Source organism: Indicator indicator, chromosome 27 (genome assembly GCF_027791375.1).
Source record: "Indicator indicator isolate 239-I01 chromosome 27, UM_Iind_1.1, whole genome shotgun sequence".
Classification (NCBI taxonomy): domain Eukaryota; kingdom Metazoa; phylum Chordata; class Aves; order Piciformes; family Indicatoridae; genus Indicator; species Indicator indicator.
Genome location: NC_072036.1, coordinates 4,468,781 through 4,489,580, shown reverse-complemented (window position 1 = coordinate 4,489,580; position 20,800 = coordinate 4,468,781). Strand labels below are relative to the sequence as shown.

Below are 20,800 nucleotides of genomic sequence, written 5' to 3'. Positions count from 1 at the left end.
GGAGCAGCTGAGGGAACTGGGGTTGTGTAGTATGGAGAAGAGGAGACTGAGGGGAGACCTCATTGCTCCCTATAGCTTCCTGAAAGGGGGTTGGAATGAGGTGGGAGTTGGTCTCTTCTCCCTAATATCACATGATAGAATGAGAACAAGTGGCCTGAAATTGTGCCAGGAGAAGTTTAGCTTGGATATTAGGAAACATTTCTTTCCCGTAAGAGTGGTCAGGCATTGGAACAGGCTGCCCAGGGAGGTGGTGGTGTCCCTGTCCCTGGAGGCATTCAGGAAACGTGTGGACATGGCACTTGAGAAATGGTTTAATGGCCATGGTGGTGTTAGGCTGATGGTTGGACTTGATGATCTTGGACGTCTTTTCCAACTGAAACAATTCTTGGCTGTCTTGCTGGGAGCACTGCCTCTCCTCTGTACTGCAGGCAGATCTGCCTCCATCCTGACCTGTCTGTACCTGAGCTGAGGGTGCTCAGGGCACTGGCAGCAATTGCTTGCTGAGGTGTTCTCAGCTCTGATCTGTGATAGTCTGCCACCATTCTCACCCTGCTTTTCTCACTCAAATATGTACCTAACCCCTCTGCTTGACTTAGGTTTAGCTACACTGCTGTGAGAACAAAGGGAATTTTTTTGAAGTCACTCTGAACCTTGGGTTTATACTGTTTTGCTACAACTCTGTTCATCCCCTGGCTCCTGACCATGTTAATTATCATTCAGGTAGAGCCAGTGCTGAGGCTGGAATGACAGAGCTGTGTTGTGTTGGTTTGGAGGTTTTTGCCTTCCTTTCTTAGCTTAAATACTGAATCAGTGGAGTCTCTGACATGTCTTCTGATATCTGAATCCAGACCTGAGGTGTTCGTATAGCATATTCAGTGTCTTGTTTGGAAGATCCCCGTAGTGGAGCATGTTAAAGCATAAGCAGTCTAGGGAAATCAAACATGCCACCTTGAAACAGTAATTCCTAGAAAGAGGTGCTGGTTGCACTGTTGGAGCCCTTTTTCTCTGCATGGAGAGAGTCAGGAAGGAGCTGGGCTGGTGGTCAGCTCTGCTTGTGCAGTCAGCACTCCACGGGCAGGGTGACTTGAGGCAGACACAAACATGCTCAAGCTGGATCCCCGCAGGCTCTCAAGACCCAGCAGGGTTTATTAACTCGGGCTCAGTGCCAAGCAAACGCAACTCTGCTGCTCCCAGACCAAGTAGGATCTGCTGGTTTGGCACAGAGTCTGAGCTGTTAGAGCCTGCCAAGCGTGAAGGGTGCAGGCTTGGGTCCAGGCGCTCTGGAAAGGTGCTGTGGGTGTCTGAGCAGATGGATCAGCATCACACCACCAGGGCTCATTACGCCAACAACATTGCAGCCCTGTTCACCTTGAGCTTGCCTCTCTGCTTTTATTTTGGTCATCTGTTGAGGTTGCTTTTTTAAAGGCTGTGGGGAGATTGTTTTAAACTCTGAGTTCTGGGAAAATTTGTTAGTTTGAGCCGCCCTAGGCTCAGCCAGCACTTTCTGTGCCTCAGGTGTGGCATCTCAGGAGCTCCGTGGAAGCAGACTGCAGGGGCACTGAGCTTGCTGAGCAGGAACAAGCTTGGGGCTATCACTGAGTTAGAGCTGCCAGACTCTGATGATCCTAAATTGACCTCAATTTCTCTGTGCTGTGATTCCCAGCAGGTTTTGCAGTGAAGCACTTCAGAAATGTCTCCATTGCCTACCTTCCCACAGCCTGTATGAGCCCTGATAGTGAAGTGCCAACCATTGCACCCAAAACAGAGTGCTGGATGAGTGCTGCTGCTGAGGATGTGTGGTTTGGTGTCTCAGAGTACGTGGCTGAGACTATCCATACAGTAGCTGTAGTTCTCATGAGGGTGATTAGCTTTTCTGTTTGGATTTGAAAGCAGTCTGGAACTGCAGTGAGCTTGGGCTAAGCCAGAATCATTTTAAGACAATATGCTTGCTGGTCTGTGGGTTGTTAGAGCATTTAAAATGAAATTTCCTCACAGAATTCACAACTGCTTGCTTAACTTTTCCAAGCAAAAGGTCACACAGCTCTTCTGGGTTTTCTCACGTGCAGGTGCAGCTGGGACAAGCGGATATAAAATGCCCGATCACAGAGTGCAGCGAACACCTGGACGAAACAACTGTCCTCTATAACCTGCCCCACGACGACATCATCAAGTATAAATATTTCCTGGAACTCAGCCGCATTGACTCCAGCACCAAGCCATGCCCTCAGTGCAAGCACTTTACAACTTTCCGGAGGAGAGGCCACATTCCTACCCCTGCCAAATTGGAGAACAAATACAAAGTGAGCACGCTTGCCAGGGCCCTGCGTTAGATGGCACCACAAAAGTAGGACAGCATTTGGTGGGCATTAAATGAGGTTTTTTGGTGGTTTTGTTTTTTGTTTTTTTGGTTTTTTGTTTTGTATCACTGGGACTGTCTGCAAGCTCTGATGAGGAATACCAATCTGTGGTACATCATTGATTAACTACTGACTTGATTTTCTAACAGTTCTCAAGCCGTTGAACGTCAGCCCTCATTTCCTTGGCGGGTGGCAACGTTTTTGTCACACATCGTAGTTTTGACACACGTTTTAATTTTAAAGAGGGTTTTGTCTGTGAGATGCCAGCAATGCTGGTCATGATCAGAAGAGACTGGGGAAGGGGAGTTGTCACTATAACCAATAATTTCAGACATACAACTCTGGCAAAGATAAGTTTTCTCTGAAACTTCGGGCAAATGAATTCTGGACATTTATGGTGTTAGGCCGTTGGCTTGTTCCTCCCTTAGAAATAGAGCTGATGTCTGTCCTGCTTCGTGGTTTTGATGTCTTCAGTTCCTTATCAAAGGTTATACATTACTGTAGTCTCTCATAATACAGAAATATTGTGGAAGTGTTCTTTCCTTCTATTTCTCAGTATTTCTTTTAGTAGAAGCTTTGCTTAGACTATGATTTCAGTCAGAGCTGATCTCTTGCTTTTTATAGTTAGAAGCAGCTTTGAGCTACTGAAGATCTGTCTCACTTCCAAAAGATGAAGCTTCTGTCTGCAGCATCATGCTCTGTGTTGGTTTTCCATCCGGTTATTAGATGTGTTGTGGTTAATTTCATGTTTAAGCTGGCTTTTCCTGGACAAACCAGTTCTTCTCAGGTAGGAGCTTAGATGACTGTTTAGATAGCCCTAATTACACACTGTAAGATGCAGCCCAGTATGGAGATTAAAAGGTAGAAGTTGGTTTGGTTTTTTTTTTTCTGTTTTTTAATCCAGTGTAGTTGAAACCTTGGTAAAGCCAACTCTGAGTTATGAGCTACTGAGGTGTCTCTGTGCAGGGCATGGATTCCATGCCACACTGTCTGGAGTCAGCATTTTCAGATTTTTGACATGTTGTATGGAGGGTGGAGAAAATGGAACTGCAGGTAAACTTCCTTCTGCCCACAGCCATTCTCCTTTTCCATTTCACTCAGCATTTCCTCAGGTGGAGACAGGATGTAGCCTGCCATTGTGGGTTGGAGGTGGTGCAGTTGTAGTATCACAGACAAGCCAACTCTGAGAGCCTTCCTCAAGGCACAGAATGGGTCACTCAGCCCACTGCTGCACCTTTATGAGTTAAAGTGTTCCCAGCACTTCCTTATTAAGCATAATCAGAAGCAATGGGAGGCTGTGTAATGCACGATATATTGCATTCAGAAGCAGTTCTCAGGTCCTGTGGCGATGCATTAGGTGTAGCTCTGATCTGCAGAGCTCAGGTCTCCTCTTGGGAACACACTCTGGCAAAATGTGGCCTTTGAGCTGTACCCAAACCTGTGGCCTGGAAGAATACCCAGCAGATGTTGGTCAGAAATACAACTGGGGAAGTGCTAGCACACAGCGTGGGTGGTGATGATAGTCCAGGGCTTCAGCCTCCTCCCTGAACCTGAGTTGCTTTCTGGCAATAGCACAGTTTTAGTGATTTATTTTAAGCTTAGTACAAGCAAGAGCTTTTCTGCAGGGAGAAGACTTTAAAAGAGAACTATAGATGAGATTTCTGTATGTGTGTAGCTGTGGACCATTATTATCTCAGGTTTCTTAGAGCCTCATGTGATTGCTTTATGTATCTTGACTTATTGGCTACTTGGAGATAAAGGCTTCTTTTTCTTCTGCCTGTAGCATAAGAGACATCTGGCTGGAGAATGGGAAACTCACAGATTCACATGCAAGCAACAGAAACAGCAACTGCACCAGATGAGTGCTGCAGCAGTGCTGTAAGTGCTGCCTTCAGGAGAACTGAGTCATGTGTGGGGAGAATCTATGTAGAAGCCTGCTTGGATCACTGCACACAAGGGCTCAGTGCCAGTACCCTCTCTCTCCTACACGCTGCAACAGGAAAACACTCTGCAATCCCAGAGCACATTTGAACAGATACTTAAAAAAAAGCGTTAATGGTATTCCTAAAATTTAAAAAATTATAAATAACATCTAAATTCAAAGAGGGGGCAAAGTTATTAGATTAATTTTCCTCATTATAGCTCTTTTATGTCAACTGAACTGATTTAAGCCCAGCAGTTCAACTTGCTGCTGGTATTTTTCATTTTTGAGATCAAAGTCTTGGTGTGCTAAGCCTTGAAAGTTAACTGGTGCATGCATATTGAGAAGAGAAGGAGGGGAAGAAAGGGAAGCTTGCTATCCAAACCTTTCTTACCCCATTAGTGACATTTAGGACAGCACAGTACAGCATTGTGACTATTTTATTCACTACATCAAATATTTGTATCACAGATGAATCCAGTTTTAAGTAAGGAAATATCTTTCCTTGCCAAATTTCTTATGATAACCTGCATTGGGTTGTAGTCAGCTGAGTTGTAGTACAACCTGCACTGGTTGTAGTCAAGATCCCAACAAATCTTTGATAAAAACTGGTATGCCAAAGTGCAAAGGAAATGGAAAAACCTGGAAAATAGGTAGTGGAGTTGCTGTGCATGGAACAAATACAGGTTTCACAAGAATGAGTATGTTCAGTTGTTCTGAGGAGGTTGGTTTTTTTCTTCTCCCTTTCTTAAGCCCTTGATTTCTTCTGGTTTAATGTTAGTTCTTTGACCTGCCACAAAGAAGCAATTTTTGGTTCATGGACTCTTTCTGCCTTATCAGCCTGTGAGGTTCATAATGAAATGTTATTTCTGTCAAGAGCAGAGACATCTGTAATCACCTGAAAGAAGGGCTTGAGTGCTTGGCTTTGGAAATGTGAATGTTTTTTCAATGCAGTTGTTACAGAAACTATCTTTTGTTTGAACTGCTCAAAAGTTTGAAACTCTTTCTTTAGAACTAGTAGGAATCTCTATCTGCAAAGATGCTGTGATAAAGCAGATCTGGGTAGTTCCTATCAATCAGTTCTGCACTTCTTGGATCAGATCTTAATGTTGAGTAGCAGGTATCTTCATAGCTACACATCACTGCAGTGTGCCTCAAGCCTGAACTGCTAGCAGCTGTGGTGATTGTGCTGTGGTCTCTCTCTTTGCTCTCTACTGTTCCTCCCTGCCAGCTGGCTTTGGCTTGTGTTGATGTTTTGGTGTCACACTGGCAGCTTGATCAAAGATCAGCTCCAATGGGATACAAGATGTGTTTTTGTTGTTACTTATTTTCAGCTGGTACAAGAGAGGGGACGTGTTGGTGACAAGGAGGTGGCAGCTGTTTTGGCAGGAGCCCATGTTTATTTTGGAATAAAGTGTCTGTGTAGCTGTAGCTGGAGATTGTAATTCACGTAATCAGTTAGTTGCATGATTAATTTGGCCATCCTGTTACATAGCTAGCATTCTACAAAGCAGCAGAAAATCCCACTAAGCTTTTTGAAGCTTCAGGCTCTCAGAATATTTTTAATGCAAAGTCAAATATGCTGCCATCATGTCACACTGAGCAGAGTTTTGTGTTGCAGTTACCTACCAATTTTGAAAGGTCCTTTCCTGGGAGGTGAGGGAAATGATAGAATAGTTTGCAGGAAAGAGTCTAGCTAGGAAAGTGGAAAATGTTAGCCTGAAAGGTCAGTGTTTCAGAAAGCTGAGAACCAAAAGGGTTAGTATGAGAAGTTGTGTAATCTTTTCTATTTCAGGGGGGACTGACCTCCAGATGGCAGTTTGTGTGTGTATCCATCCTCTCAACTCTGCTTGACTGAAGTGGAAGTTGTAAAATAAATGGAAAGTTGTTTCTGTGTAGAAAATCATATTTCAACAAAAATAGCCTAACATTTTGGGTTTTTTTCAGGCTATAGTTTGTCTGCTTGAAATTACATGTAGATAGCATTTCTTTGCCCTTGTTATGATAATCTCATGCCCCAATACTGAAGCATAAAGCAAATCATACTTGACTTCTCTTTCAGAAAAGCAGAGAAAGAATGGAATAAGAATATGAAAGACTGCAGTAATTGCCCCTTTGTGTTCCTGTTTCTTAAGCATACTGCATCCAAGTTTGAACAAGTTGAGAGTTCTGTTTTGTGGCCACTATTTCCAACAAAAGGTTGAACAGCAGAGAAGTCAAGTGGTCCATTCAAAATGTTAACAACATTTAGCAGTTCAGTTTTGAGGAAGGTGCTGTCAAGGGTGGAAGAGGAAACCAGGAGCTCCAAACCTAAGAATTAAGTCGATGGTTCCTACTAGTTTACTTCAGGTAGTGAGGGTCATTTATGGCAATAGTGGTTTGGGGTTCAAGCAGCTGTAGTCTCAGTACTTTCTAAGCAATATATTTGGAAACATCTGATGTCTGTGTGTGTGAGATTAAATATAAATCTTGGTGGCTGCTATGTTTCTTTCAATTCTATGCATACTATAACAGAAAGATAGATCCTGCAATGAATTTGTGTTAGATTTGCACCAAAACACCACCCAACAAACCCCCAAAACCAAATGTGCAGAGCTTATGTCTTAAATTTTGCTGGCATTTTGTTTAAGGAAAAAAGCTTTAACTTGCTGCTTCCCAGATTTTTCGGGTCGGGGTTGTACTTTTTAACATTGATATTCTAGCTCAAAAGTCTGAGTGCTGCGACTGAGGAAAGCTTTCAGATTGCAGGACACTTAATTGTGGCTACAAGCTGCATCTTTGGCTGAGGTAAAACAAATTCTGAGTAGTGCAGTGTGATGCCTACTCGAATCTGTCTGCCCAGCAGCAGGTCACTGTGACGTGCGTCACTGGGAAACGTAAATTCAAAGCCTGGAGGGTGTGAGTGGAACACAAAAGATACAGAGAGATTGAGCAGGATAGTTGCTAATAATCTAACCTGTCTTGTGCATATTGCTTTCTAAAGTGCAGTGGAAATGTAGATCTCTGTGTTAGCTTGGTGTAGTAGAAATAAATGTGCTATCCTTTTTAGGCTCTTCAGAGTGGGAGTTTTCCTCTGTTCTGTTCAATTGTTTTTATTAGGAGAATTCACCTGGGAAGCAGAGATGGAGGATATGTATTTCCTTTGACTTAGCAACTGGGCCAGCAACCCAACACACTGGAGAAAGGGCACCACTTACACTTTGTATTACTTCTGTGGTGCCCTTTATCTTGGCTTTAGGCATTCCTGTGTTTTTGTGGGAAAAGTAATCATGTTTCTAACCCACACCTTGCAGCTTTAATATGTTTTTCCCCTACAAACATGTTTCATTTGTTCTTCTTTCCTGGGTTTGTGCTGCCTCTGTCTTCAGTAACTTATTTCATTGACAGGAAGCATGTGATACGGGCAGTTTTCTTCTATTAAGGGTGTGCCTTAGCAAAAAATGTCACTTCATAGCTACAGATAGCAGTAAGTCATTCCTGTAGCAGGTACAGGATATCAGAATTTAATGCATTTTAATATTGCACTCTCAAAGTCTGTTTGATATGAAGGAAATATGTGTGTTTTAATACTTACAGTATGAGTGTTTTGTTGTTTTCTTACAAGGACAATGACTAGAACCTGGTAACTAAGATGTAAATGGGTTGTATTAAGAAGAAAATCTGTCAATGTCTTGCTGCTGCTGCCCTTCTTTGCACTTTAGCCTTGTGCCCAGGCAGAGGATCCTGGAAGGGAAATGCTGTTTTGTGGGTAGTGAGTAAATTGTGAATTCTCTTAACCATTAGCTGCCAGTCTTGCACTTGTTGATGTGTAGCTGTGAATTGCCAGGTAGAGCTAAGCTAAAGCAATGCACTGAGCAGCACGTCAGGTAGTCCACTATTAAAGGTAAAATACTTGGTGCTGCAGACAGAGCTACATCACTTCATGCAGCTGACTGCTGCAGTGTAAAAAAATAAAGGAAAAGCTCTCTACAGGTGAAGTTTCAAACACTCAAAAATGGATCAGCTAAGGTCACAAAAATGCTCAGTCTGAGCTGTTGTGTCAATTAGGTTTGTAATGTGAAGCATTAAAGGCACAAAACCCCTAAATGTTACCTCTGTATAGAACTTGAGGAGTAGCATTAAGGGCAGGAGGCAGCTTCATTTCTGGGTCATGCACCAGAGATCAGGTCAGCTTTGTATTAACATGCTGTTAGTGATGGAGCTAGGGATTGCACATATAAATAATAATTTTGGCTGCCCCCCAGCAAAATGCTTGAGGGAGATCAAAGTCCCTGATTTGGACTCTTAGCTGGAGCCAAGGCAGCATGCCATCAGTCTGCCTAGGCAAGAGACAGCAACTAGTGGGAGCAAGGACTTCAGCAGTAACATTCTGAGGGCTTCACATGTGACTGCACCCTGGGATGAGTGCTCTGAGCAGTACCCCCACACCATGCATTTCCAGCACTGCACCAGGCACATGGCTCAGAGTGTAAACCAGGTCTGGACATGGATACAATCAAAAGCTCTATCAGGTTTTTGGGCGAGTTGAATTCTTCAGTCCTGTCCATCAGCTGGTCCAAAGCCAGGGCAGTACCAGGCATAGGCTGCAACTGGAGCTGGTGGACATGGCTCAGCAGTCACTATGAGAAATGTGCCTTCCTGTCTTTCAGTCTGAGACGTTTGGCTGCCAAACACAGCAGAAGTGAAGATACTGTAGGGGCCTTGATGTACCTGTGTCTAGCTGTGGCTCCTAGGTCTTGCTTTCCTTAGTCACCAACCAGACAGGAGGCCTGGCTTTCATCAGAGAAATACCTGCAATGTGCCTCTGTTTATTACTTTTACAAATACAGCAGCTGCCATGGCTTTAAAAAAGAATAAATAGCCAGGCTCTGGAGGAAGACATGATGGTGATGGTACCTGTTTGATGCAATGATTTAGGGAGTGGGAAGAATTGTTCCTTCCTCAATTTAAGGAGCTTGGTTATTGTTTTTTGTGGTTAGGTGTGGTCTGTGGCAAGTGGGCTGTTTGGCACAGCCTCAGTTCACCCTTAAGAGCACAAGGGGAGGTGCCCAGCTTCCAGGTAGTAGCTGTGGCCTTGTGGCTGAGACTCTTGCTTTTGGCTCCTTTTCCCAGGACCTTTTCTAATAAAAGCTTCATAATCACTAAGTTCTGTAAAGCCTCTTCAGAAGACCAGGTACTCTCTGGTAGTAGCCTTGACAGTGAGGTTTATTACTAGAAGACTAAGATCCACCATGTTGAAAACTGGCTGCTCATATTTGGTGATCTCCCATCAGCAACAGAAAAAGCTTCCTGGATTTTGCCTTTTTGCATGTAAGCCTAGATGGTGAATTCAGGAAGCAGTTCCTATGCCTAAACCAAGCTCCTTGTGCTTTGATAATTAGTTCTGTGTTTTCTTTCTTTGAAGAAGACCAAGTGAGCTTCCACAACTTTTTGTGTTTTTAAAACAGACCCTTCAAAAGATCTTAGACCTTTGGGCAGCTCCTCTCTTAACTGAAATGTGTTTAAAATGAGCTTTCCAGTTGGGTCAGCACCTGGCTTGCAAACATGTGGTGTTTTCTCATTTGTACAGATCCAGTGTCCATCTTGCCAATTTGTCTGGTGTTTCAAGTGCCACTCTCCCTGGCATGAAGGTGTTAACTGCAAAGAATACAAGAAGGGAGACAAGCTGTTGCGTCACTGGGCCAATGAAATTGAGCACGGGCAGAGGAATGCCCAGAAGTGTCCAAAATGCAAGGTGAGCTGCTCTCCCTTGGCTTGCAGGTAGTGACTTCCAACTATTTAAATATGTATGTAAAGTAAGTATCTGGAGCATCTGCAGGGCATTGGAATTGGAACTCACACATGCCGTGCAGGTGGTTGACAATAACCCATTGAGAAAAACAGGTCAGCTGTTTTACTTGCTGGTTCCTGCACTGATTCTGCAGAATCTCTGCATGTGCATCATAGAATTAGAATCACAGAATCATAGAATTATCAGGGTTGGAAGGGACCTCAAGGATCATCCAGTTCCAACCCCCCTGCCAACTGCAGGGACATCTCACGCTAGATCAGGTTGCTCAGAGCCACATCCAGCCTGGCCTTAAAAACCTTCAGGGATGAGGCTTCTACCACCTCCCTTGTTTTGGTTGAAAAAGACCTCCCAAGATCGAGTCCAACCTTCAGCCAGACACCACCATGGCCACTAAACCATGTCCTTGAAGTGCCATGTCTACACATTCACTGAACACCTCCAGGGACGGTGATTCCACCACCTCCCTGAGCAGTCTGTTCCAGTGCCTGACAAGAAACATTATGGAAGTCGTAAGAGGGGGCTTTGATGTATGTTCATAATGAATGTGTGCTACAGAATAAATTATTCCTAAAATAGAGCTTTAAAGAAATGTAAAGCTTTAGAGGAATACAGTGCCCTTTGTTAGGTTTTCATGGATTCATAGAATGACTTAGGTTGGAAGGGACCTCAGAGATCATCAGCCTCCCCACCATGGGCTGGGACACCTCTCAACTAGATTCGGTTGCTCAAGGCCAGATCCAACCTGGCCTTGAACACTTCCAGGGAGGAGGCATCCATGGCCTCCCTGGGCAACCTGTTCCAGAGTCTCACCACCCTCATACTGAAGAACTTCTCCCTAAGATCCAGTCTAAACCAACTCTCCATCAACTTCAAACCATTCCCCCTTGTCCTATTGCTAGAGGCCCTTATGAAAAGTCACTCTCCAGCCTTCCTGTAGGATCCCTTCAGCTATTGGAAGGCAGCTCTAAGATACCCCTGGAGTCTTCCTCAGGCTGCACAACTCCAGCTCCCTCAGTCTGTCCTTATAGCAAAGGTGTTTCAGCCCTTTTATCATCTTTCCAGCCCTTGGATCATCAAAGATTTCGAAAGAGCTTGGGTGAATTCAGTTTTGGAATAAGACAGAAAGTACTCTATCAACAAGTTAAAAAGGGGAGACTTGAAGAGTTGTCAAAACCAGAAAATTGTAATGATGAAATGTCAGTCCTTCACAAGTCTTTCTCCTGAATTCATTTTCAACACTGATGTGCAGCCCCACACCCTAAAAATGTCATTAACCTCTTCCAGGAGAGGAAATCCTTCCCACTGCTGTAATGAGGTACAACAGCCCTGCACACCCCTGCCTGGCTGTCCCTAGTAAAGGTGGCCATTATGTTTGCTCACTTGTTTTCTCACAACACTTCTTTCCAGCAGTAGTAAGTCAAAACCCCAAGAGCACCATGGTGATGGGAAACTGCCCTTTTTTTTGGGAAGGGAATACCTCATCTGAACCTATCTATTGCTCTGCATCTGCCTCATGGAGAGGACAAAGTAAGGAAGTGGGACTATTTGGTAGGAAATAAACACTCAATGGGAAGATTGGCTTCTAAATGTGTCCAAAGTATAATTCTGTCACACTTGGAGCCTTACCCTGTGCAAATAAGAGAATGTTTGTCAGCTTGGTTAGTGTTTTATTTTGGTCTTGGGAAAAGAAATGCCCATGATGCCATAGCTTGAAATGAAAAGATTGCAATACACTAAGGAAAATGCAGAAAGCTCTGAAATCATCAGCTGGCTGTTTACTCTGCCTCCTGCACACAGGGGATATTTTAACAGAGTTTTAACAGCTTGCTGGTTAGTCAGAGCTGATAGGCTTGAGCCAGTTCTAAAAATGTTCACTTTCTGGGAAGACTTACAGTAAAATACTTATACAGACTTTGTTCCTTTGGGAGTGGGAAGAAGTAAGTGTTTTGCTTTTTAGTCTTTGACTTATGTCCAGATACAGATTTTATGACAATGCAAATGATGTAATTACTGAAATAGGTTGTGTGTGTGTCCCCAAAAAAAAAAAACAAAACCAAAAAGAATGAATGTGGAAAATCAGGGGGAAGAGGGCTGCTAAGCTAGAAATGAACCAAAACTGCTAACTCTTAACACATTTATCCTTCATAAGTTTTAAATTGAGCATTCCAGGTGTAAAACTATTTTCATTGTCTTCAAAAGAAAAGGCTGGATGCTTAAAACTTATGCAGGTCAAGGCACTAATTTTGAAGTTTTGAAGTAGCATGAGTTTGACTATTATTTTCAAGAAGACTTTTTAAGTTTCTTAATCAAAAGAAGCTAAAACTTGCTGCGTGGTGGGAGGCAGTACGGACAGTTACAGAAGTAGCACAGCAAAAGAACCTTTGTTAACAAGGTCCTTCTGGAAATGTGGTATTCTAAGTTAATATTGAAGATGGAATTCAACCTTTTCATAAACCTGTAGTGCTGCCCCCACTCCTGATATTTGTTTGTTTTTATTCAGAGGTGAAGAAAATTCGTCCTGCCTATGATCTCCATAATGTTCATATCAACACTTTGTTTTTAAATCAAATGTGTAACTAGGAGGTAATCATAGAATCAGAGAATGGCTTAGGTTGGAAGAGACCTCAGAGATCATCTGCTCCAACCTCCATGCCATGGGCAGGGATGCCTCTCAACTAGACTTGGCTGCTCAGGGCCTCATCTAGCCTGGCCTTGAACACCCCCAGGGAGGAGGCATCCACAGCCTCCCTGGGCAGCCTATTCCAGAGTCTCACCACCCTCCTACTGAAGAACTTCTTCCTAAGATCCAGTCTTAACCTACTCTTCCTCAGCTCAAACCATTTCCCCTTGTCTTATTGCTAGACACCCTTATGAAAAGTTCCTCTGCATCCTTCCTGGAGGATCCCTTCAGTTAATGGAAGGCAGCTCTGAGGTCCCCCCAGTGTCTTTTCTTCTCCAGGCTGAATGACCCCAGCTCCCTCAGCCTGTCCTCAGACCAGAGGCATTGCAGTCCTTGGATCATCTTTGTGGCCCTCCTCTGGACTCACTCCAACAGCTCTGTGTCCTTATGCTAGGGACACCAGAACTGCACGTAGTGGTACTGTTCTTTTTCTTTATTCTTTCTTAATCAATTATTGAGTTGCTGTAAAAAAATCCATCTTATTGAGACATTCTTCATCGAAGTGTTAATAGATGTCTGGGCACATGAGAATAAATATGCCAATAGTTAATAACTGGACCTCAGTGGGGTTGGAGCTAATGCTTTCTCTCCAGCAATCCCTTCAAAACCTTTATATAAAATAACATTCAGTCAGTTGCCTATCATATTTGCAGATAATGGAAAGAGTGACAGAGAAAAGACTATTGGTAACACACTATTTGATTCATCTTTGTTCTAGGTCCACACTGATCATGTTTTGGGTGACATCATTTTTTTTATTCTGATACGTGCATGCACTCAACTTAACCTCTTTCATGTTTAGTGTTAAAGTTTGCAGTAGCCAAAACTGACAACTGGATTGAGGAAAAGTCAAGATTAAACTGTAAATATCAAGATGGGATATGTTGCTCAAAGACCATGACATGCCCACACTTGGAAATGTTTTAAATGTAGTTGACATGAGCTCTGGAGCAATCTGATCTGACTTTGAAGTTAGCCCAGCTTGGAGCTAGGGGCTAAAACAGATGACCTCCAAGGGTCACTTCCAACCTCAATTATTAGGTAACTTTTTCTACCATTCCACTGTGGAGTTCTATCTCATTAGCTGTATTTTCAGTTGGTAGGATTTGGAATTAGCTGTGTAATTAGCTGATTGAGTGAACTACTCAGTCCCAGGACTAGCCTCTTTCCTAAGGCTCCCAGAACTGTTAACTACAACCTGAAGCTTTTACAAAGCTGTGTCAAATAGGTCAGTGTAGCAGTTTTGCAGAAGATGACAGGCAGTGCCCAAGAGGTGAGTGTTTCTGAAAGGTATTGAAGGTACAGGATCCAGGAAGGTACAGGAATGGAGCTGTTTATACAGGCAATCAGCAGAAAGATGGATGTGAAACCTGAGCAGCCCAGCTTCAGGCTGTGTTGTGGGCAGTTCTGAAAGCTTGGTGTCATTCTTTTATATGGCTTGTGGAATCCTGCTATTTTAACAAAAAAAAAAGCCAGCCATAAAATTCAATACTTTGCAAATCATTCACTCTAACAGCTGAGCCTTTCTGGTGCTTATTGCAAAATGCCAAATCAATTTGTGATGGTAATGGGAAAAGGAGTAGGGCCACAGGTGGCATCTGTGAAGGGGTCAGACAGAGTTCAGAACTATATTTACTGTGCTGCTTTTATTTTTAATAAAGTTTGGTGCTAATGTGTCTACTTCAGTAATAATAACAAATTGTCAGTGAGGGCAAGGATCACTGAGATTTTCACCTGATACAAAGAGTGTTCAAACAAAGGAGGATTACATAGAATGAGGTGCATTAGAAGAGTGTGGCCAGCAGTTTGAGGTTCTCCTCTTCATCTACTCTGCCCTGAAGTACTGTGTTTGGTTCTGAGCTCCCTATTTCAGGAGAGACAGGGAGCTACTGGAGAGAGTCCTGTAGGAGGGCCACAGGATGATTAGGAGACTGGAGCTTCTCTCTTACCATGAGAGGTTGAGAGAGCTGGGGCTGTTCAGCTTGGAGAAGAGCAGCCTGAGAAGGGATCTCATTAATGCTGATCAATATCTAAAAGGTGACTGTCAGGAGGATGGAGTCAGACTCTTCTCAGTGGTGTTCAGTGACAGGACAAGGGGCAATGGACACAACCTGGAACACAGGAGGTTCCACATAAATATAATGGAAAAACTTCTTCGCTGTGAGGATGGCAAAGCCCTGGATCAGGCTGCCCAGAGAGATTGTGGAATCTCCATCTCTGGAGGCATTTCAAACCCTCCTGGATGTGTTCTGTGATTTACTGTGGGGGTTGGACCAGATGATGTCCAGAGGCCCCTTCCAACGCCCACCACTCTGTTATATTGAAAATTACTCATGAAAATCCATAAACAACTGTACCTCGGATGGGATGCTTTGACACCTGCCTTAGAAACCCTTGTCTGCCCTAGCAGAGCTGCAGCAGTAACGCAGATGCTGAGTCAGGCAGGGGGTTGTTTGCGGTGTCAGACTGCCCCAGGCAGTGCCGGCTGCGCTGCGGCAGAGGGGGTGGGAAAAACAGTCTTTCAATTTTTCTCTTCTTCTGCTGATACAGATCCACATCCAGAGAACAGAAGGGTGTGACCACATGACCTGCTCCCAGTGTAACACTAATTTCTGTTACCGCTGTGGGGAGAGGTACCGCCAGCTCCGCTTCTTTGGAGATCACACCTCAAACCTCAGTATCTTTGGATGCAAATACCGCTACCTCCCCGAGAGACCACACCTAAGGAGATTAGTGCGAGGCTCTGTCTGTGGTGAGTGGATAAATGTGCCTTGTGGAGAGCTGCAGAACGAGGTGATGGGAGTTGGGCAGGTCTAGAACGGTTAATACAACTTAGTGGTTTAAAGGACCGCGTGGGCAGCCTGCCTAGTCATGCACGAGGTGGTCTAGTCCATGTACAGCGTTTGCAGTTCTTCTTTCAGCAGACTGTGTACAAGTAAGTATTGTGTTCTCTTCCCCAACCCTTCTTCATATGCGAACAAGCTGGAAAAATCATAGGATCGTAGTCTGTGTTGGAAAGGACAGACTGTGTACAAATAAGTATTGTGTTCTCTTCCCTAACCCTTCTTAATAATATGTAAGCAAGCTGGAAAAATCATAGGATCATAGTCTGTGTTGGAAAGGACAGACTGTGTACAAATAAGTATTGTGTTCTCTTCCCTAACCCTTCTTAATAATATGTAAGCAAGCTGGAAAAATCATAGGATCATAGTCTGTGTTGGAAAGGACAGACTGTGTACAAATAAGTATTGTGTTCTCTTCCCTAACCCTTCTAAATAATATGTAAGCAAGCTGGAAACATTAGACTTGTAGTTTGTGTTGGAAGGGACCTTAAAGATCATCTAGTTCCAGCTCCCCTGCTATGGGCAGGGACACCTCCCATTAGGCCAGGTTGCTCAAGGCCCCATCCAGCCCAGTTATCCTTAAAAACTAGCTTTGAGCATGACCATATTGGCTGAGTTCACCACATGGACTAAATGACCCCATACTTTATTTCGGTCTGAGGCAGGTTTTACATTTGCTTGCTCTGCTAGCAGTCTTGGAGCTAACAGACAAAGGACAGAGAAACTTTGGGAAGTTGATTGTCTTTAGTCTCAGTGGCATTTTTCAGTGTCTTGATTTCTGTGGCATTTTTTGATGTGTGACAATTCCCCCTGATTGAAGAGCCTCATAATCCTTCACACTGTGACAAATAGTGTGTGAAACTGGAACTTGATAAACTTGACATAAATATTCAATTCAGATGTGTAGAATGGAGGATGGATGACATGGGGTTTGGAGATGTTCCCTAGGGCATAGAATCATGGAGTGCTTTGGGTTGGAAGGAAACTTTAAAGCATGGCTCACTTTGATGGTGAGGGACGTGGTTTAGCACCAGACTTGGTAGAGTCACACAGTGGTTGGACTTGATCTTAAAGCTGTTTTCCAACCAAAATGATCCTGATAATTATTCCATCCAATACTGATAGAGATAATTGAAGTAAAAGATAAATATCTGCTGTTTTGCTGCTGCTGCTTGTACTCTTGCTGCAGCTTGTGCAAGCCTTGTTCATCTTGTTTTAACTTGTTCCTTACTTTTAGTTTACAAAGGTAAAGAAAGATAAAGGGTTCCAATGTGGGAGATGTATAAGAAGTAAAGGTATCCTGTTATGGTTTTAAATAGTCTTTAGACTGCATTGGTAACCAAAAGCAGATTCTGTCCAGTGATATTGAAAGGTCTTTTTTTTTTTTTCCTGTAAGATCTTGGAACTGCACAATACTAAAATTTAATACTGACAGGCAGAAGGGAAAAGACACTTACTCATCCTTTGTTTCAGCTCTGAGTTAGTTTGTCTAAGGTAAGTAAACAAGTTTTTAAACTGAGTTTGATTAGGAAACATTCTTTGTGTCTGCAAAGAAATTACTCCAGTTGAAAACTAGCTTAGCCCTTTTTGCAGGCTCTGCTTCCACATATTTGGTGCCCAGTTGAGTGGTTGAAGTTTTGAATAATTTTGATGCCAAACATCATCATTTTGTAACATTTTAATTGGTTGGTGTTCATGGCTTAAAATCATCTTTTATAAGCTTTACTTCACCAGAGCCTTTAACAATCTCAGTGTTTTTAATGAATAATTTTTAGAGTTTTTTTGAGGTTTTCCATCACACCACATTCCTTCTCCTGTCTACACTGAGAATTCCTTTGACAACTCCTGTGTGTATAGAATGCAGTGCAGTGGAGTCCCAAGAAGGCCTGCCATTAGGATGCCTAGCAACTAGAGTAATACTAATAGTATTTGCCAATATTTTTCCTTCTAGGAATTCATATTTCCCACCTACAACACTTAGGAAAGTTGAAAATCAGAGCATGCAAAGCACCAAATCATGTAACTGCTGTAAATATTCCCAAAATATCTCACTTTTCCTTCAGACTGTCCAGCTTAGTGGCTTAGGTTATGGACAGGTTTACATCATTATTAAATGAAGTCATCCATTGACTGAAATCAGATACAAGTGGCTTCAGAGAGGGAAGGACAGGGAAGAGAGAGACACAACCAACTTACTTTTCCTCCCTTCCTAGAGGTGATCTTTCAAACACATGCTTAACTTACAATCATAGAATCATTTAGGATGGAAAAGAGCTTTAAGATCTTCAAGTCCAACCATTCTCTAACTCTACAAAGTCTGGGGCTAAACAATGTCCCCCAACACCACATCTCTGCATCTTTGAAACACCTTCAGGGATAGGGATTCAACCAGTTTCAGCTTAAGTGTTCCAGCATGACCCTTGCCTTCCGTCCATGCATTTCTACAGGTCATGAACTCAGCAGAAAGAAAGAGTATGAACATGTTTTATGTCTTCTTAGTCTGCTCTAGCCAGTGTGCTGCACAACCCTGCTGCCTTACTCCTGTAAGAGCAGCAACACATCCTCTTAAATGCTGATCCAAAATAGACTTGGCCAAGGTTTGACTTAGACCTAAATCACAACTGTCCAAGAGGACTTCACCACAGCCTTTTAAAGCAAGCAGAAGCATATTTAGAGGTGATGGTCTCATCTCCTTCAGCTAACCTAAACTCTCAAAGATGCAGGTCTGCTTGGCATCTTTCCAGGGTGGTTGCTGTACAGTAGGAATCTGGAGAAGCCAAGTGGTAGTGGCTTTATAGCTATCATGTTCCTGAAGGGATTCCAGTGCCTGAAGGATTTCAGAGTGGAAGCAGAAGTAAATGCAAGCTAACCATTCATGTACAAAATGAACTGTGCTGGGAGAGTTGTGGGGGGTGAAAAGGGCAATGTGTGCAGGGAGCTGGCTGGGTGGGGAGAGCTCCTAGCTGGGTTTGTAAGATGGGTTTACCAAGTGGGAATCTTGATGAAGAGTTAAAAAAAAAATCAACCAGATTTGGGGCGTCTGATATGAAAATACTTAAAAATGGTTGGAAGGGGAAAGAGAAAATGCCTGCTTTCAATTGTTTAATGAATTTTGCATTTCAGCTGGAAAATTACTCATCACACCCCTAATACTGGTTCTGGGACTGGCACTGGGAGCCATAGCTGTTGTAATAGGTAAGAGCTACATATGTGGATGATAATGATGAATTTGCAGCTCTTTCTGTGTGATACCTCAGTATTTGCATCTTAAGGAGATAGACACCAAGTCCAGATTTCATTTCGCTGCAAAGGACATGACTTCTTTCTAAAAAACTTGTTTCTTTAGAGTCTTTTTTTTTTTCTTCTTACTTGCATTTCATGCCTGTTAGCTCCCCCCCCCACAGTTATTTGGTTTTCTGCAACAAAATCTTTTAACTAGTACAGTTAAACTGGTAAAAAGGCCAGAGTAATTTAAACATAATCTCTGGGGCTGGCTGACATGGACCCTCCCTTTAGTCACCCCAGTGGGGCCACATGCATCACAAGATCTTTTGGGTCACTAGGCTTAGTCCCAAGAGCCCTCGAGCTTGAAGATGGAACAACAACAAAGGAGCAAATTGGGATGAGTCAATCTCAAATTGGGATGAATCAAATTCAGTGCATAGGCTGCCAAATTGGGTTCCGGCACAAAACCAGTACTGTGAACTCACTTGATACAGTCTGAGAGTTCTGTTGTGTTCATGTGGATGCAGTTATTTTAGCAAATCTGCTCTTCGCCTGGCATCACTGGATTCTCCTGCAGAAATGAAATGAGCCATGGTGATAACTGTGTCATTTTGCTCATGTAAATGCATATTCACTGTTTTTGTTGGTAGTAACATGTCAGTTGGGGATCATGCTGCTTCACAACTCTTCACCAAAATACTTACTCTGTGGAAAATGTGCAGTGTGTGCTCAGCTCGGAGGCATGCTCACAGAATGGTTGGAAGGGAGCTTAAAGATCATGTAGTTCCAACCTCCCCTCCATGGTCAGCAGCACTTCTCACTAGCCCAGGTTGCTCAAGGCCTCATCCAACATGGCTTTGAACACCCCCAGGGAGGAGGCTTCCACAAAATCTAGGCAACCTTTTCCAGTGTCTCACCACCCTCACTGGCAAAAATTTCTTCCTAATGTCTAGTCTAATAAAGTCAAAATATTCCAGGAGAGTTACATTTATAGGATTCTACGTAACCAATCAGCATATAACCAAAATGCTGCAACAGCTTTTCTAAACTGCAGCTGGCTAAATAAGAAATCCTGCTGATAATTTCAGCCTTTAGGCTAAAAGTATACATATTTTTTTTTTCTGTATCAATATTCCTGGTTGGAGTCACTGAAGACAGATCTGTAGAATCATGGAGTTGTTTTGGTTGGAAAAGCCCTCTAAGATCAAGTCCAACCATCAACCCGACACTGTCATGGCCATTAAACCATGTCCCAAACTGCCATGGCTACACACCTTCTGAACACCTCCAGGGATGGTGACTCCACCACCTCCCTGGGCAGCCTGTTCTGATGCCTGACCACTCTTGCAGCAAAGACATTTTTCCTCATCTCCCACCTAAACCTCTCTTGTTGCAACCTGAGGCCATTTCTGTCACTTGATACTAGAGAGAAGAGACCAACCCCCGCCTTACTCCAACCTCCTTTCAGGGAGTTGTAGAGAGCCATGAAAACTGCACCTGAATACGCTTATGTTCACTGTAGGAACAGAGTGCCACACACCAAGGATTGCATTTAATTATGGTTTTGCTTTTCCTCTCTTCTCTTTTGGCAGGTTTATTTGTGTTTCCTATCTATTGCCTTTGTAAAAAGCAGAGGAAAAGGTCACGGACAGGTATGCGCTGGTAAGGAAGGGCCTTACTCAGCAGAACTGAGCTGGTCCTGCAAGGGCTATATGCACTTTGAGCAGCAGAGCAATACAGTGCTGGTAAAGCCACCGCCCTGGAAGAATGCAGCATCTCCTGCCACCTTCCCTCGGCCGAAAACACTACTGCAGACCAGAAAGCCTCTTTGCTCTGGTGCACTCTGAACAAGATGGGCCCCCCCCGCCCCGACTGCTGCTTTTTAAATGTTTTGGGGTTGGTTTGTTGGTGGTTGTTGTTTTGTTTTCTTCTTTTTTTTTTTTGATGTTTTGGTTTGTTTCCTTTTTTCTGTTGTGTGTTTTT

The 20,800-nt window shown here is 43.3% G+C and overlaps 1 protein-coding gene across 1 annotated transcript in view; it reads left to right on the top strand.

Moving 5' to 3' along the window:
- RNF217 (ring finger protein 217) overlaps positions 1-20,483 on the top strand; it is a 43,647-nt gene extending 23,164 nt beyond the window's left edge. Inside the window, exons 2-6 of the mRNA XM_054393169.1 lie at positions 2,067-2,300; positions 9,848-10,012; positions 15,300-15,501; positions 18,716-18,787; positions 20,410-20,483. Coding sequence (XP_054249144.1) covers positions 2,067-2,300; positions 9,848-10,012; positions 15,300-15,501; positions 18,716-18,787; positions 20,410-20,483 — 747 coding nt within the window. The remainder of the gene's footprint in view (positions 1-2,066; positions 2,301-9,847; positions 10,013-15,299; positions 15,502-18,715; positions 18,788-20,409) is intronic.
- The last annotated feature ends 317 nt before the right edge of the window (positions 20,484-20,800 follow it).